General features: G+C 37.6%; 1 protein-coding gene across 1 annotated transcript in view; it reads left to right on the top strand.

Annotated features, from left to right (window-relative positions):
- The window catches only part of MYO1H (myosin IH), a 240169-nt gene that overhangs the window by 95757 nt on the left and 124921 nt on the right, over nucleotides 1-19491 (top strand). Inside the window, exons 20-21 of the mRNA XM_073603280.1 lie at nucleotides 15982-16095; nucleotides 16203-16279. Coding sequence (XP_073459381.1) covers nucleotides 15982-16095; nucleotides 16203-16279 — 191 coding nt within the window. The remainder of the gene's footprint in view (nucleotides 1-15981; nucleotides 16096-16202; nucleotides 16280-19491) is intronic.

The following is a 19491-nucleotide window of genomic DNA, read 5'->3' as shown; positions in this document are numbered from 1 at the left end:
TCTTTTGTTTATAGATACTTTGACAGTTGCCTGGTCACAATAAAATAAACCTGTCACCAACCTGCTCAAAAAAAAAACTATGCATGTGATACAAAAGAATGCATGAATAAAAGCTGTGTAAATCAGTACATCCAGAAATATGCTATGTGGAATTGATGCTTTCTATAAAAGTCAAGCTTGGCCTCACCCCATGCAGCCTCTCAATTATTCAGTGGGGCTGCCCATCACATAAAATTTCAGCTGTATAATCCTATATTTCTGAAAGTACTTTTAGTGTTTGTATGTATTTTTTTACAGTATGTAGTTTTTTTCAAAGTAACCTCTATTTGTACATTTTTGCATGTTTATTTTAAATTCAATTCTATGTGTATCACCAAAATAATGGTCCCCAAACGGGGAAGATCACAGTGGGATAGTTGATCACAGATAACATCTCAACTAGTTTTGCAGTCTAATGCCGCTTCGTCAAAAGAATATCAAAACCCAGCATGCACTGGACGTCACCAAAAGGTCTCCACGGTGACTAGGGGGGATAAGAAGTCAATGGACTGGTATTTTGTATGAAGATACGGTAGATTCAGGGGTCCCAGGAAGTAAAGACCGGCTGGGAATAGGAGTAACGATACCCAGGAAGAATTTGCACTGCTACAGGAAAATAGGCAGGGAATGGGGGTGCATTAAAGCACACGCACTTCTGCCCAACAGAGATAGTATTGGACGCCGGGCCCGGGACTCATGTACTCCAACAACTACCGTGAGCTGTCTCTATTGGACAGAAGTGTGTGCTTTAATGCACATTTTTATACATTTTTTTACATATTTGTTTATATTTACTCTGGCTTCACCTGTACCGAGATAGTCCAATTGCCCCTGTTCTCCAAGGTAGCTTGGTTGGGGACCAAGCTCCTGATCCCTATATCTCTAAGTCTCTGGATGATGGTACAAATTTCTACATATTACTATTACATATTATTATTATTGTCATAGAGGCTATACCTATCTTTCTGACTGGATACAAGTTAAATGGATAATTTAGGTAGGTACCCATACTGCATTTTTTGTTAAATCAAAAAGAGACTGTACAAAGATTGTACACACATATTATAGCATTAGGTGAGCTTTAGACCCAGATTGTTGGATTTAATTTCCAACTAGGTAAACAATTCTCTTTTTAATGTGTCAATCCAGAAAAATGTATTTCATTTAAGATAGCATCTTTCATTCTACTGGGGCCAGAATATTGCCAATGCAGTGTTTACTTCTATTCCAGGTTTTTTTTTTATTATAGATCCAGATTTTATGATATTATTAATATTATACAGGATTTATGTATAGCCAACAGTTTCTCACTGCTTTACAATAGAAAGGGAGACAGTACAATTACAATAAAATAAAATACTGGAGGGTTAAAAGGGCCCCCGCTCATAAGAGCTTACAATCTAATAGGGTGGGGCAAGTGGTACAAAAGGTAATAACTGTGGGGGATGAGCTAATAGAAGAGTTAAAAGTTCAGTTGTTAGAGGCAGATTAGCTTCCCTAAAGAGATGAGTTTTCAGGTATTAAAGGTGGCCAGAGTAGGAAATAGCTGGACAGATTAAGGTAGAGAGTTCCAGAGGATGGAAGAGGCTTTGTAGAAGCCCTGGAGATGAGCATGGGAGGAGAAAGCTAGAGAGCAGGAGGTCTTGGGAGGAGTAGAGAGACGGTTTGGTTGATATTTGGAGACAAGATTGGTGATGTAGCTTGGGGCAGAATTGTGAATGGCCTTGTGGTGTTGTTAGTATTTTGAATGTATACAATTTGATAATGGTGTAGAGATCCAAAATTACACTGCCCACATCCCCATATGCAATATCAGAAAGGATATGTTTCCCAAGGGACTTTGAAAGGCAGTAATCACAGCTTGTATTTAAAAAAAATGTAACAAAGCTTTATTTCACAAATAAATAAAAAGAACAAGCTTAAAAACAACACGGTTGGTGTTTTTTTTTGTGTATACAGAACACATGTTAAAAAAATAGACATGTGCACTGACAAAAAATGTGTTTGTTTTTGCTTTATTCTTTTTTTGCTTTTTTCGGAAATTTGAAAATTCGAAATTTCGGATTTTCGAATTTCCGAATTAAGAATTTCCGAATTCCCAGATTTTTGGAATTCGAAATTCAGAAATTCAAAAATTCTAAAACCCGAAAATTCAAAAATCTGAAAAAAAAAAAAGAAAATCTGTAAAATTTGAAATAATTACTAACTAATAATAACTATTAAATTATAGGTATTGGAATTTCCTTTCAAATTTAGCTGTTTGTGAACGTAATGAATACAAATATATCTGAAGTTACGAATTATCCAAATTAAAGAAAGCCGCATCTAAACAAGTGGAATTTAACAAATTTTTAATAAATAATAACAATAAAAAGGTTTTATTATTATTATTGTTATTTACTATTATTAGAGCTTTACGTTCCATTCGCTTAGATACGGCATTCATTATTTCAGATAATTCGTTACGTTCACTAACAGCCAAATTTGAAAGGAAATTCCAATACCTACAATTTAATAGTTACTATTAGTTATTTATCGTTTCAGATTTTCGAGTTGTCGAATTTTCGGATTTTCATTCTTTTGAATTTTCAGATTTTCATTTTAATTTTTCGGATTTCCGAATTTCCTAATTAAGAATTTCCGAACTTCCGAATTTCCGAAATTTCCAATTTCCGAAATTTCCAGTTTCGAAATTTCCCATTTCCAAAATTTCCAGTTTTCCAATTTCTGAAATTTTGAATTTCCGAATTCCGAATTTCTGGAAATTTGAAAATTCGGAAATTCAAAATTCGGAAATTCTAAATTTCGAAAATTGAAAAATTCGGAAATTCTGGAATTTCGGAATTAACGAATTTGTCAAAATTTGTTAAAAAACAAATTCTGAACTGAAAGAATTGCACATGTCTATTGAAAAATACCCACAACTGACCTTCACTAGGGAGCATTACATAGTCATAAAGTTCATGTACATTACACCACAGTCCCCAAAGGGCATACATCCACACCCAATGTGTTTCAGGTTAATTCCATTGTCTTCTTCTTCAGGAGTGTATGGAAAATCCTGGGTCTCAAAGATAATCATCATGAATGTGTGAATGTTGTATCATACAAGGTAATTTATTTTGGTATGTAATTGCAAGTTTTCAACAATGTTGACGATTGAATTATAGACCCAGGGTTTTTCATACACCCCTGAGGTAAAGAAAAAAAGGCATTACCTCAAAACGGGTTGGGTGTGAATGTATGTCCCTTTGAGGACTGTGGTGCAATGTACCTGAACTTTATGACTATGTAACGCTGCCTAGTGGTGATTGCTTGTGGGTATTTGTTCACATGTTGTGCTATGTATACACAAAAAAACACCAGCCATGTTGGTTTTAAGCTTTGTTCTTTTTTTTTTATTTGTGAAATAAAGCTTTGTTACATTTTTTATATACAAGTTATGATTACTGCCTTTCAAAGTCCTATGGGAACACATATCCTTTTGTGACTGCATAATAGCACTAAAAATGTTTAATTAATTGAGTTTCTGTGACACGTCACAATTGGCAATTTTACCAAAAACCATTTCAATCTGTCCGCTTATCTCCTACTTTACTAGCTTTTAGACGATCCCTGAAAACCCTGCTCTTCAGAGAAGCCTATCCTACCCACACCTAACAACTGTATTATCATTTTTTCCATCAGCTCATCCCCCACAGTTATTATCTTTTGTTTCCACTTGGCCCTCCCTTCTAGATTGTAAGCTCTAACGAGCAAGGCCCTCTGATCCCTCCTGTACGGATTTGTATTGTAAGTGTACTGTCTGCCCTAATGTTGTAAAGCGCTGCGCAAACTGTTGGCGCTATATAAATCCTGTATAATAATAATAATAATAATAGTAATAATATTGGCTTGTAAATTATTTTTTCCTTGTCAAAAGAAGTTTATTGAGTATACAATGTTATAAAGATACATAAAGTAAGTTTACAAGGATCTATAAAGTAAGCTCATTGTTTTACAGTAGGGTTTATATAGGTAAATATCATGAAATTTCAAATATTAAACACTGGGTTCACGTAAACCTAAATTAAAGATATATATATCATTTCCTTAGTTACTTTTGTAGGTATTTAAATGATTTATACCTACTATACATATTGTTTACAAGTAGAGTGTATATAGGTCAAATAAATTCTGATAATAAAGGAAAGAGAAAGAAGAAAAAGGGTTGAAAGGTAGAGGTATGGTCCACAAGGTTGTCCCGCTCGTCAGTTTATTATTCTTTTTAGTTCTCTTTGAAGCCTTAGAATGGGTGTCTCTGTAAGTCATTTAATCTGTTACCATGGCAACAGGACAGAGTCATTGAAGTTTGACAGGAACTGTTATTTTATCCAAGGATGCCAAAGTTTTTCAAACTTTGGAATTTGATTTTGATCGATGGCTACCATCTTAGCATGGGACATTGTATTATTCATTCTGTGAATTGTTTCTGCTAGTACCAATGTAGGAGATTTCCATGCCTTGGCCACTGTTTGTTTTGCAGCCGTTATTAGTTGGATCATAAGTTTGAATTGAGAGAGTGTTAACCATTCCGGTTTTAGATTAAGTAAAGTTAAATATGGATCTGGTTGTATTATTTTTTTAAATATTTTAGATGCAATCACGAAGACTTCCTTCCAGAAGGTTTGGATTACTGGGCACGTCCACCATATGTGTAAATATGTGCCTATTTCTGGGCATCCTCGAAAACAAAGAGCTGAGGTATTAGGTGAATATTTTGCCACTCTAGCGGGTACAAGGTACCAGCGAGTTAGGACTTTATAATTTGTCTCCAGTGCTAAGATGTTGGGTGAAGATGACTTAGATGTGAGCCATATGTTAGACCAGTCCGTGTCTTCTAAAGTTTGTCCCAGGTCCTCCTCCCACCTCTGAACGTAAGAGGGTCTATTAAGATTTGCTACTCCATATAATTGATTATAAAGTGATGAAATTGTACCTTTAGCAAATGGATCTTTTGTACAGATTGATTCAAAAATGGATAATTGGGATAATGGTGTATCCCCCTTTAGGAATGGTGTATAGAAATTTTTGATTTGGAGATATCTAAATATCTCAGAGTTTGGTAGATCATATTTTTCTCTAAGCGATGGGAATGAAAGGAATGATTTAGATGCTATGAAGTCATTTAGTGTCTGAATGCCTGATGTTGTCCAAGCTTTAAAAGAATTTGGGTAGATCCATGCCGGATAAAAGGCCGGATTTCTGATAAAAGAAAGGAGAGGATTGTGTGGAGATTGTAACTGATATTTGGTTTTTAGTTTATCCCAGAGAGATAAGAAGTGTTTAGTTATGGGATTATGAATTTTAAAGCGGTCTTTAGGATCAAGCCATAATAAATTTGATATTAATAGAGGGTCATTTTCTGAAGCCTCTATAAATACCCATAATGGGATTTCCTGTTTTGCATGGTATTTGGACAGACTGGCCAAATGTGCTGCTCTGTAGTAGTTAGTAAAATTAGGGTATCCCAGGCCTCCTTTATTTTTGGGAAGATGTAGTGTGTGTATAGGTATACGTGGTTTAGAAGAGCCCCATATAAACGAAGTTGCTCTTTTTTGTACTATTCTCAAAAAATAGGAAGGAATTGGAATAGGGAGGACTCTGAATAGATAAAGCAATTTGGGTAGAATAGTCATTTTGATTGCATTAATCTTCCCTATCCAGGATAAAGGAAGTTGCGACCATTGTTTTATTAGATTTGTGATCTGTCTTAATACAGGAGGATAATTGGTTGAGAATAAGTCAGAATGAGATGCTGTTAAATGAATTCCAAGATATGGGATTGATTTTTCTGCCCATGTGAATGGGAGTGCAGCCCTAGCCGGGATCAATTCCATGTTTGTGAGTGAAATATTAAGCACTAGGCATTTCTTAGGATTAATCATAAGGCCGGATAGGGCTGCAAATCCATCAAGAGCTGGTATTAAGTTAGGACCAGAGACCTGTGGTGATGATAGAAAAAGTAATATATCGTCTGCAAATATACATAATTTGTGTGTAATACCTCCTACTTCAATGCCAGTTATAGTTTGGTTTGTTCTGATGTATTGGGCCATGGGTTCGAGTATAAGGGCAAATAATAAGGGAGATAATGGGCAACCCTGTCGGGTACCTCTTTCGATATTAAAGGCTTCAGATTTGTATCCAGCATATTTTATATAGGCTTTGGGTTTATTATATAATGCTTTGATCCATGTTAAAAAGTGGGGTCCAAAACCCCATTTTTGTAATGAATATTGCATATATTGCCAGGATACTGTGTCAAATGCCCTCTTAATATCGAGAGATAGAAAACATAAAGGGATTTTCCGTTTTTTAGCAATATGTGCCAATAACACTGCCCTGCGTATATTATCGCCTGCCTGTCTATTTGGCATGAAGCCTACTTGATCTCTATGTATTAATTTTCCTATAATGCTATTGAGGCGTTTTGCTATTATTTTTGCTAATAATTTAATATTGAGGTTTAACAAAGAGATAGGCCGATAATTCACACAGGAAGTATCATCAGAAAGGGGTTTTGGGATCATACAAACAATTGCCATTAGTGTTTCTTGCCGAAAAGAATGTCCATCTAGAAGTTTGTTAAAAGTTTCAGTGAGAATGGGAGAGAGAATTTCTGAGAATGTTTTATAGTATAAAGCCGAGTAGCCGTCTGGGCCTGGTCTTTTGTTAAGTTTTAGGTCTTTTATGGCGTTAGCAACTTCATCTATAGTTATAGGCTCATCCAAACTGCTTTTTTGATTCTGAGATAACTCAGGTAAGGTTATTTTTGAGAAGAAGGATTCAGCCTCTGTAGGATTAAATTCATTGTTTGTCTTGTATAAAGTTGCGAGATGTGAGTGAAATTTATGGACTATTTTGACTGGATTACAAGTGTAAACATTTTTTGATAATTTCAAACGTATTGGTTTGAAAGATTTGTTAGTTGAATTTAATGCCCGAGCCAAATATGTACCTGGTTTGTTTGTATTCATGTAGAAATTGTGTTTGGAGCGTTTGAGGGATTTATCAACTGAAATAGATCGTATTCCAATCTAGATTTTTCCAGATGAGATTTTGTACTCTGAGATGGATTATCTTGAAATGATACGTAGGCTGCATTAAAATTGAGTTCTAGTTTTTTTGCTAGATTTTTGCGTTCCCGTTTAAATAGGGCCATTTGTCTTTGTATTGTACCACGCAAGACAGGCTTATGAGCTTCCCACAGTGTTATTGGGGAGATGTCTGTTGTATTATTAATTGATATGTATTCCTTTAAAGCTTGTTCAATGGCCATCTGATGTAGTGGGTGTTTGAGCATTATGTCCGGTAAGTACCACGTTGGGTCATGCGCTTTTGGTATAGCTGAGGCTATAGTAGTGTATACTGCATTATGGTCAGACCACGGAATCGGAATTATATCTGATGCAATAATTTCTGGTATCATTCCTATTGTTAGAAAAATATGATCTATTCTGGTGAAGGTTTGATGAGGGTGCAAGAAATAAGTGAATTTCTTTTTCATTGGGTTACTTTCTCTCCATGAATCTACCAGATTGTATTTGGAAAGAAGTTGAGAAAAAGGTAATCTAGAGGTTATTTTGGATGGTGTAAAAGGTGATTTATCTAGAAATGGGAGGAGGACCTGGTTCGAATCCCCACACATTATCACTGTTCCTATTTTGTGTGTATTAATCACTTGTAATATATGTGAGAGGAATGGTGTAGGTTGTTTGTTAGGAGCGTAGTAGGAAATCACCGTGATTGCTGTATCCATTATATAACCCATGAGTATCAGGTATCTACCTTCTGGGTCTTTAATTTCTGATGATAAGGTGAATGGTGTGGATCGGTGAAATGCAATTAGAGTTCCCCTTTGCTTGGTACAGGCAGAAGCCGTGTAAATTTGTTGATAAAAAGGAGAAATATATTTTGGAGTAGAATCTTTGGTGAAGTGTGTTTCTTGGAGGCATACTATGTGAGCCTTCTTGTTATGGAAAGTACGGAAGGCTTTGGTCCTTTTTTGAGGGACATTTATTCCCTGAACATTCAGGGAAAGTATATTCAGTGGTGCCATGGCAACAGATCAAATAGTTTTGACTTACTTTTTGTTATGCAGAGCTGACTGCGCAGATCAACCTGTGTGGACTGAAGAGATGAATAGATAGAAAAGAAACCAGTGAATTCTGGAGTAAAGAGTAAACAAAAAACATATGAGATTAGATGATACATTGTATAAATTATTTTTTGCAAGTAATCACAATTTACCCGTGAAAGAGAATAAATATCTCTCTCAGGGGAATAAGTGCCTTCGTCACACTCCCACATAATATGGTTGGGAGAATGAGGAGGGCTAATGGGGGTACACGGTTCTTCCGCTTACAGGAGAGAAGTGCTATGTCAAAAGACATCAAAATGATGTTTCATTAATTGGAGTGCAGAATATAGTTTTTGTTGAAATTATTTATTCCAGGGTGGTTGTATATGGTTAGTCTTGCCCTAGGCTAAATAATTCAGTTAGAAAGGTACTGTTAATAACTTTGGTATTGATGAAGACAGTTTGAATTATTTTGGGATTTTAACCCTTTTAGAGTAAACAATTACATATTTTATTCATATGTAACTGTTTAGATATGTTAACTCATAAAATTGAGGTTGTATTGCTTCAGATTAGAATAAACAAAAACATAATTCTAGGAACTAGTTAGGTAATAATATATTTGTTTTAAGAAAAGAAAGAAAACGCTTCCATTACTTCTGGATTATTGAACATATTTGTCCTAAAAAGTAATAAATCTATTGTTATTACCTGATAATATATAACTGAACAAGAATTTCCTTATTTCACTTATATATTCTAAGGCTATATGAATCAGAAGTAATAAGAAATAAAACTGGAATGTAACATGATCCCACACAGTGTGTGACTATCAGAATGCAGTTACATTCAGTTATAAATATAGGTTTTTTATAGAGAACCATCTCTTAGTATAATAAATGAAGAGATATCAGGAATTAGGATGTCAGTCCATTGAATCTTCTTGGTCCATGGATGATGTGGCATAACGGCCTCTTTTGTGAGAATGATGATTCCCATTTTGTTCTGAAATTTTCTGGGTGCTGCCTGAAGGTGAAGATGATGCCATTCTTCTGCGTGTGGGAGTGTTGCTGCTTGTGGGTTCTGTCAGATTTAATTTTAAAAGGGTTTGTTGTAGTTCATCTGCTGATCTGCTTCTGTAAATTGTACCTTGGTAGTTAAATCTGACTGAAAAGGGGAAGCCCCATTGATACATAATGTTGTGGCGTTGCAGTTCCATTAGTTGGGGTTTCATGGATCGTCTTTTAGTAATGGTAAGTTGGGATAGGTCAGCAAAAATTTGATAATTGTGTCCTTGAAAATTAAGTTCCTTTTTTTCTCTTGCAGCAATTAGTATTTGTTCTTTCGTTCTGTAATAATGAAATTTTGTGATTATATCACGTGGGGGTCCATCTTTCTTTTTGGCTGTGAGGGCTCTGTGTACTCTGTCCAGTTCTAAACGTTCAATAGGGATATCTGGCTTTAGTTCTTGTAATAGAGCAGTAATAGTAGATTGCAGGTCTGTCACAGTTTCAGGTATTCCCCTTATGCGCAAGTTTGAACGTCTGGCTCTATTTTCGTAATCTTCGAGCTTAGTTTGAAGTATTAAATTCTCCTTTTTTAATTGTTCCAATTCTGTTACATTTTCTTGGGTTGTAATTTCAATTTCATCCATTTTTATTTCTAAGGCTGCGGTGCGGTTTCCCAGCTCTCTTATTTCTTTGGTTAGGCTTTTTGTTATTTGGTCTGAGGTTTGTTTTAAAGCCTTATGAAGCATCTTTTCAAATTGTAATAATATTACTGGGGATACTGAGGAGGCTTGTGGAGAAGTTTGTGAGAGGATTTGTTCTGTATCTGACTCAAATGGAGAGTCTTGCTGTGACATTTTCTGTCTGTGAGAGCGCCCTGATGCTGTATCTTGTGAGGTGACTGGAGCTGCTTCAGCTGCAGTGAGTGCCTGTGAGCTCTTTGTGAGGTGATTTTTATTTCTGCCACAGTTTCCTCCCAGTACCATATTTCCTGCCCAAACTTTCACAGTTTGTTCCCTGGGGCAAAAAGGTTCAAATGGATACCTTTTGAGCCTGCAGGCTCCGCTTTGTCCTTCTCTTCTCTCCTCAGCGGTGTGGAGCTCTAACAATGCATGTCTGCTCCGCTAGGCTCCGCCTCCTGCCCCCCCCGTAAATTATTTTTTCAAGCAAGATCTCATTCTTGGAGTAACTGTGTATTTATCATCGATATTCTGGTTGTCAAATATGATGTATAAGATGTAATACTTTTCCCTAAAATACCAGAAAATCTGAAGTTCTTGAAAGCTTTATAAACATAACAAGTAACACTCCTTGACTACTCCTCTACTCCAATTACACTGTACGAAAATACAAGAAAAATGGCGTATAGGTACACAATATTGGCAAGCAAACAAAACATAAAGAGATTTCGGACTTGCTGGGAATGGTATTGAGATCACGAAAAGACACAATGTAAGGAGAAATGAGACAAGCATCTTAGCGCACACTTGTATCACTTTGAATGAATGGCAGGGTGAAAGAAACTATTATGATTAGAAAGAAAAAATAGTGTCTGTATGAATGGAGATGTGAGATCTTGCTGCTACTGGTGTTAGAGGAACGATGCAAAAAATTAGCCACATACCAACTGCTAGATGTCTGCCACCCCTCTCTGCTAATCCACTGGCTAATCCACTGGCTTTCGATTGCCCAGCGAATTAAATGCAAAATACCAAATCATGCGTTAGCAAATATCTTGTTTTTACATTTCCCTCCCACACAATTAGGCATTTGAAGTGAACACATTACCAATATTCACTTTGCTTAGAACACTTCAACCTAAAGAAAGGCCATACAAACATGAACTATAAACCAATATACCCCCAAAAGAAATGAACACTGCACAATTTCAGTCCTCTCAGGCAAAAGTACTTTTTTTTAAAGAAAGCCTTGCAGTAAAAAAAAAAAAGTTTGCTATGGACAGAACAGCATATACATATGACAGGTGCCTTCAAATCAACTAAACTAGAGTTGAGAGCAAAAGAGGCAGCAAAGGGGGTGACTGCCCAAAGAGCCAGCATTTAGGCCTCATGCACACAGGACATTTTGAATGAAGGATTCATTCACATGTGTTGTAGCTGACAGGAGCTTTCTGCTGCACTGCACTTGCAGACATGGATACCTCACACAGGTAAGCAGCAGCTCGTTATATACAGTTGTGCTTATAAGTTTACATACCCTGGCAGAACTTATGATTTATTGGCCATTTTTCAGAGAATATGAATGATAACACAAAAACTTTTCTTTCACTCATGGTTAGTGTTTGGCTGAAGCCATTTATTATCAAACAAATGTGTTTACTCTTTTTAAATCATAATGGCAACAGAAACTACCCAAATGACCCTGATCAAAATTTTACATACCCCAGTTCTTAAGTATTAAGGACTGGGGTATGTAAACTTTTGATCAGGGTCATTTGGGTAGTTCTGGAGTGGCCATCCGAGTCTCTTGACCTCAATATCATTGAGCCCCTCTGGGGAGATCTCAAACAATTGCCCCCTTTAACATCAATGACAGCTTGAAATCCTTTGTGGTATTTGTTGATGGTGCTCTTTATCTTCTCAGATGGTAAAGCTGCCCATTCCTCTTGGCAAAAAGCCTCCAGTTCCTGTAAATTCTTGGGCTGTCTTGCATGAACTGCACGTTTGAGATCTCCCCAGAGGGGCTCAATGATATTGAGGTCAAGAGACTCAGATGGCCACTCCAGAACCTTCACTTTATTCTGCTGTAGCCAATGACAGGTTGACTTGGCCTTGTGTTTTGGATCATTGTCATGTTGGAATGTCCATGTACGTCCCATGCGCAGCTTCCTGGCTGATGAATGCAAATGTTCCTCCAGTATTTTTTGATCATCTTGCCATCAATTTTGACCAAATTTCCTGTGCCTTTGTAGCTCACACATCCCCAAAACATTAGTGATCCACCTCTGTGTTTCAAGGTAGGAATGGTATACCTTTCATCATAGGCCTTGTTGACTCCTCTCCAAATGTAGCATTTATGGTTGTGGCCAAAAAGCTCAATTTTGGTCTCATCACTTCAAATGACTTTGTGCCAGAAGGTTTGAGGCTTGTCTCTGTGCTGTTTGGCGTATTGTAGGCCATTTGCATAGTAATGGCTTTATTCTGGCGACTCGACCATGCAGCCTATCTTTCTTCAAGTGCCTCCTTATTGTGCATCTTGAAACAGCCACGCCACATGTTTTCAGAGAGTCCTGTATTTCACCTTAAGTTATTTCTGGGTTTTTCTTTGCATCCCGAACAATTTTCCTGGCAGTTGTAGCTGAAATTTTAGTTGGTCTACCTGATCGTGGTTTGGTTTCAACAGAACCCCTCATTTTCCACTTCTTGATTAGAGTTTGAACACTGCTGATTGGCATTCTCAATTCCTTGGATATCTTTTTATATCCCTTTCCTGTTTTATACAGTTCAACTACCTTTTCTCACAGATCCTTTGACAATTCTTTTGCTTTCCCCATGACTCAGAATCCAGAAATGTCAGTGCAGCACTGGATGAAAAGGGTCTGTCAAGAGTCCAGAAACTCATTGAATTTTTATACACACACACACTAATTACAAGCAAACAGATCACAGGTGAGGATGGTTACCTTTAATAGCCATTCAAACCCATTTGTGTCAACTTGTGTGCATGTTATCAGGCCAAAATCACCATGGTAGGTAAACTTTTGATCAGGGTCATTTGTGTAGTTTCTGTTGCCATTATGATTTAAAAAGAGTAAACACGATTGATAATAAATGGCTTAAGCCAAACACTAACCATGAGTGAAATAAATGTTTTTGTGTTATCATTATATTCGCTGAAAAATGGCCAAGAAACATAAATTCTGCCAGGGTATGTAAACTTATATGCACAACTGTACATGAACACAGGACATTTTGCAAACAAAACACTCCTGGGTACCCTTCCTCCTGGCAGCAGCGTTTTGGCAAAAAAAGCCTGATGCTTGTAAAAGTGTCCAGGCAAGTTTACAGGCATCAAGCGCTTGGATATTAATTCATTTCATTGGCCAGAATAATAATTTATTCTGCCCATTGAAATTAATTAACGCTCAAGCGCTAAACATGGCTAGCGTTAACAAGCGTTTACATGCATTTACAAGCATCAAACGCTTTTTCTGCCCAAACTCTGCTGCTCCTGGATGCATTGGCACTTTTTTTTCTGCTTCCAAAAGCCCCTGCCACTAAATGCTGCTAAAAACCTATGTGAGCATGGACACATAGGCTAACAGGGGAGTTTAGAGGCAAGAAAAAAAAACAAAAATGCCAGACGCCCCTAGAAGCAGCTGCAAAAACATCTAGCATGCATATACAGTGGGGCAAAAAAGTATTTAGTCAGACACCAATTGTGCAAGTTCTCCCACTTAAAAAGATGAAAGAGGCCTGTAATTGTCATCATAGGTATACCTCAACTATGAGAGACAAAGTGTGGAAACAAATCCAGACAATCACATTGTCTGATTTTTGAAAGAATTTATTTGCAAATTATGGTGGAAAGTAAGTATTTGGTCACCTACAAACAAGCAAGATTTCTGGCTCTCACAGACCTGTATCCTCTTTTTTTAAGAGGCTCCTCTGTCCTCCACTCATTACCTGTATTAATGGCACCTGTTTGAACTTGTTATTAGTATGAAAGACACCTGTCCACAACCTCAAACAGTCACACTCCAAACTCTACTATGGTGAAGACCAAAGAGCTATCAAAGGAAACCAGAAACAAAATTGTAGACCTGCACCAGGCTGGGAAGACTGAATCTGCAATAGGCAAGCAGCTTGGTGTGAAGAAATCAATTGTGGGAGCAATAATTAGAAAATGGAAGACATACAAGACCACTGATAATCTCCCTCGATATGGGGCTCCACGCAAGATCTCACCCCGTGGGGTCAAAATGATCACAAGAACGGTGAGCAAAAATCTCAGAACTACACAGGGGGACCTAGTGAATGACCTGCAGAGGGCTGGGACCAACGTAACAAAGGCTACCATCAGTAACACACTACGCTGCCAGAGACTCAGATCCTGCAGTGCCAGACGTGTCCCCCTGCTTAAGCCAGTACATGTTCGGGCCCATCTGAGGTTTGCTAGAGAGCATTTGGATGATCCAGAAGAGGATTGGGAGAATGTCATATGGTCAGATGAAACCAAAGTAGAACCATTTGGTAGAAACACAACTCGTCGTGTTTGGAGGAGAGAGAATGCTGAGTTGCAACCAAAGAACACCATACCTACTGTGAAGCATGGGGGTGGCAACATCATGCTTTGGGGCTATTTCTCTGCAAAGGGAACAGGACGACTGATCTGTGTACATGAAAGAATGAATGGGGCCATGTACTGTATCATGAGAATTTCAGTGCAAACCTCCTCCCATCAGCAAGGGCATTGAAGATGAAACGTGGCTGTGTCTTTCAGCATGACAATGATCCCAAACACACTACCTGGGCAATGAAGGAGTGGCTTCGTAAGAAGCATTTCAAGGTCCTGGAGTGGCCTAGCCAGTTTCCAGATCTCAACCCCATAGAAAACCTTTGGAGGGAGTTGAAAGTCCGTGTTGCCCAGCGACAGCCCCAAAATATCACTGCTCTAGAGGAGATCTGCATGGAGGAATGGGCCAACATAACAGCAACAGTGTGTGACAACCTTGTGAAGACTTATAGGGCGTACACACGGTCGGACTTTGTTCGGACATTCCAACAACAAAATCCTAGGATTTTTTCTGATGTTGGCTCAAACTTGTTTTGTCTACACACGGTCGCACAAAGTTGTCGGAAAATCCGATCGTTCTAAACGCGGTGACGTAAAACACGTACGTCGGGACTATAAACGGGGCAGTGGCCAATAGCTTTCATCTTTTTATTTATTCTGAGCATGCGTGGCACTTTGTCCGTCGGATTTGTGTACACACGATCGGAATTTCCGACAACGGATTTTGTTGTTGGAAAATTTTATCTCCTGCTCTCCAACTTTGTGTGTCGGAAAATCCGATGGAAAATGTCCGATGGAGCTCACAAACGGTCGGAATTTCCGACAACACGCTCCGATCGGAAAATCCGACCGTGTGTACGGGGCATTACAGAAAATGTTTGACCTCTGTCATTGCCAACAAAGGATATATAACAAAGTATTGAGATGAACTTTTGATATTTACCAAATACTTATTTTCCACCATAATTTGCAAATAAATTCTTTCAAAAATCAGACAATATGATTGTCTGGATTTGTTTCCACATTTTGTCTCTCATAGTTTAGGTATACCTATGATGACAATTAGAGGCCTCTCTCATCTTTTTAAGTGGGAGAACTTGCACAATTGGTGGCTGACTAAATACTTTTTTGCCCCACTGTAGCTGTAAAGCATAGTTTTCTACTAACCCTAACTCATCTCTTCCTATGCAGTTTGTCAGCTTACCCTACAACTTCCAATATACTGACATTATGGCTGCTTTGAGCCCCACTTTTATAGTGAGGGAGCTGGCTAATTCAAAATCCTTATTGGCCCTTTTGACTGACCACAGTGCAAAGGCCATGTAGTACATTATATGAAAAAAAAGGCTCATGCCGATTTGCACATAAATTCACTAAGACCAAGAAATTTAAAGCTCACAGGATTTGTCATGAATCTACAGTATTGGCAAATACAAAATATGATTTTTTTTGTTCTTAGGTTCCAATTTACATAAAATGTGTTATTGCATTAGCAGTGCTGAAATATTTGCAGACAAGAATACTTCGTACTAATAAGTGTCGTTCACATGTACCTAGGTATAAATCCCTGTGTCCATATACCTGGCCTAGTTGGGCTGGATCTGCCCATGAAGGTGTAGAGAGATTGGTGAAGTACATTGGATACCAACCCAATGAGTACAAACTTGGAAGGTAAGCCACAAAAATAATTGTAGATATAACTTTAAGATAACATTTTAGGATCCATATATCAAGGTATATCCCTTGTGCTAAATGTGCTGTATTTATGTTTTTTTCAGAACCAAGCTTTTCATACGTTTTCCTCGCACCTTATTTGCTACTGTGGATGCATTTGAACAGAGAAAGCATCAGCTGGGTAATTTAACGAGAGATTGCTGTCACTGATTATAAAAATAAACAAATGGTATCTACAGATGTATATAAATTATATGAATGGCTGCATAGTGGCATCTGTTACTGCCATACTGCTGTTACCAAGTCTGAACATTACCAGGGGGCAGTTACATCTAAAAAAAATAGTTCCAGCTCATGGGATTGCAGACCCCATAAACACCCCTTTAATAAAAATATTTAAAACCCCCTGAAATAAAAAGGGTAAATAAATTAAACAACAAACACATAAACATCTTTAAAAAATTGCAGCCTTTTATTGGGTCTAAAAGCACATAAATACATTTTTGTAATAAACCTTTTTTATTTATTTATTTTTTAAAATAATTTCTTTATTTTATTTTATCAAAGGAAAATAAACAGCCTCTTCCATGATTAGCATACAGCATATACATACATGCAGCCAAGAACATATCTTTAAAACCAAATGTGAAAAAGTTGCGCTACATTAAACCATTTCGCTATAAAAGAAATGCTATAAACCAGTGACATACAAAAATCAAGGACACACCCAGATCAAGGGTGCACCCCAACACCCTAAATTCCTTCTGGTGATGGGTACATAAATGAATAGTGAAATTAACCAGATGGCAACAAATTGAAATAAATTATATGCAAGACAAATAAATAAATAAATAATGTCCATATGAAAATTAAATATAGTGAGCAGCGTCTTCCTTAAATGTAATAAAAAGATGAAAGGTATGTGAGTATGTAATCCACAGCCGGTGTCAGGAACTAGATAATCAGCCTTATTCTTTGATGTCCACAAATGAGAGACAACTTGTAAAACTCTGTATATGATAACCCTTACCGGAACCGGTGGACCCCCTAAAGAGCGGGGTCATACGAGCAGACAGATTAAGCCCTCTGCGGGGACAATTGAATCCTCTGGTATCTCGAATCCTTTAGTTGCCTTGAGCGGGTAGCAAGGGTTTCACCAAGTAGCAATAAATGCTTATCAGCTGGATGTCCCCAATCTGAAAAGAAAAGCACACTCGGGCTCCCAGCCACGAGTGAGCAAACAGAGAGGGACTCCAGTCGTTTAGTAGGTTAAAATGAAAATCTTTAATGCTAACTAAATAGACAAAGCTCACAAGACAGCATGTACAGAGATAGTGTACAGAGATATTGTACAGAGATATTGCATAGAGGTGCATACATAAGTAAAAGCCGGCTAGCTAAAACTTTAAAAGAGGCTTTAAGGGTCATCCTCTTTCCAGACATTATCTGGAGATTCACCAACAAAACCCTAAAGGTATCTCTATGATAGGGTTAGAGAGGCTTAAACTTCCTTGAAGAGGGGGACCAAAGAGGCGTGCCCTTTTAAAGCTTGAAATGAGCTGGATATACAAAATGGGATGTCTCAAACCTTATGGTTTGAATACAGATATAGAAATTAATGCGTTTATTGATAACTCATAAGAACACCTGATTACTGTTTAATTGTATGGCCTACCACTCTTTGGTGGTATGTCTGTATGCCTATTTATGAGCGTTCAGCTCATGGAACTGTCTCTATAGATACCCTTCGTTTTAAAGTATTCCCCCTTTTTTCCTTATTTTTAACTTTTTATTATTTCATATATTTTGTATCCTTTGTTCTGGTATTAAATGTGCTGCAGTATGTTTTCAATGCAATTTAGTTCTGTTTAATATAAAGACAATATGATGTGATTTTTATGTATCTCATATTATGGTTTTGCTCTGGTACGTTATGCTGGAGTCCCAGATTGAGGCTTGGTACCGTCTTTGTGGTCCACGTGGTCTCTGTGCTCCAATATGTTGCCCATGTGATAATGAGGCTTGATTTCCTTTTTAGCCTATGTGCTTTGGGAGTGAAAGCGAGGCTTGGTTCCTGAGCAATAGCGAGGCTTGGTCCCTATCACAGCCAATACAAATTTGGAGTGAAAGTGAGGCTTGGTCCCAAATGGATACTATTTGAGTGATGTGTCAGCATGTCGACCGTGCCCCAGGAAGACGCAAGGTATTGCGAAATATGTAGGGCGGCGCGTTGTGCTGACGCAATCACGCTACATGTGACCCGGTACACCGGTGCTTTTTATTGACTGTTTTAGCTAGCCAGCTTTTTACTTATGTATGCACCTCTATGCAATATCTCTGTACAATATCTCTGTACACTATCTCTGTACATGCTGTCTTGTGAGCTTTGTCTATTTAGTTAGCATTAAAGATTTTCATTTTAACCTACTACACGACTGGAGTCCCTCTCTGTTTGCTCACTCGTGACTGGGAGCCCGAGTGTGCTTTTCTTTTCAGATTGGCGACATCCAGCTGATAAGCATTTATTGCTACTTGGTGAAACCCTTGCTGACCGCTCAAGGCAACTAAAGGATTCGAGATACCAGAGGATTCAATTGTCCCCGCAGAGGGCTTAATCTGTCTGCTCGTATGACCCCGCTCTTTAGGGGGTCCACCGGTTCCGGTAAGGGTTATCATATACAGAGTTTTACAAGTTGTCTCTCATTTGTGGACATCAAAGAATAAGGCTGATTATCTGGTTCCTGACACCCGCTGTGGATTACATACTCACATACCTTTCACCTTTGTATCACATTTAAGGAAGACGCTGCTCACTATATTTAATTTTCATATGGACATTATTTATTTATTTGTCTTGCATATAATTTATTTCAATTTGTTGCCATCTGGTTAATTTCACTATTCATTTATATACCCATTACCAGAAGGAATTTAGGGTGTTGGGGTGCACCCTTGATCTGGGTGTGTCCTTGATTTTTGTATGTCACTGGTTTATAGCATTTCTTTTATAGCGAAATGGTTTAATGTAGCGCAGCTTTTTCACATTTGGTTTTAAAGATATGTTCTTGGCTGCATGTATGTATATGCTGTATGCTAATCATGGAAAAGGCTGTTTATTTTCCTTTGATAAAATAAAATAAAGAAATTATTTAAAAAAAGAAATACATAAAAAAGGTTTATTACAAAAATGTATTCATGTGCTTTTAGACCCAATAAAAGGCTGCAATTTTTTAAAGATGTTTAAAGTTGTCTCTCATTTGTGGACATCAAAGAATAAGGCTGATTATTTGGTTCCTGACACCCGCTGTGAATTACATACTCACATACCTTTGTATCACATTTAAGGAAGACGCTGCTCACTATATTTAATTTTCATATGGACATTACTTATTT

This window comes from Aquarana catesbeiana, linkage group LG01 (assembly GCF_042186555.1).
Source record: "Aquarana catesbeiana isolate 2022-GZ linkage group LG01, ASM4218655v1, whole genome shotgun sequence".
NCBI lineage: Eukaryota > Metazoa > Chordata > Amphibia > Anura > Ranidae > Aquarana > Aquarana catesbeiana.
Note: the sequence above shows the minus strand (reverse complement) of the source record. Positions and strands in the feature narration are given on the sequence as shown.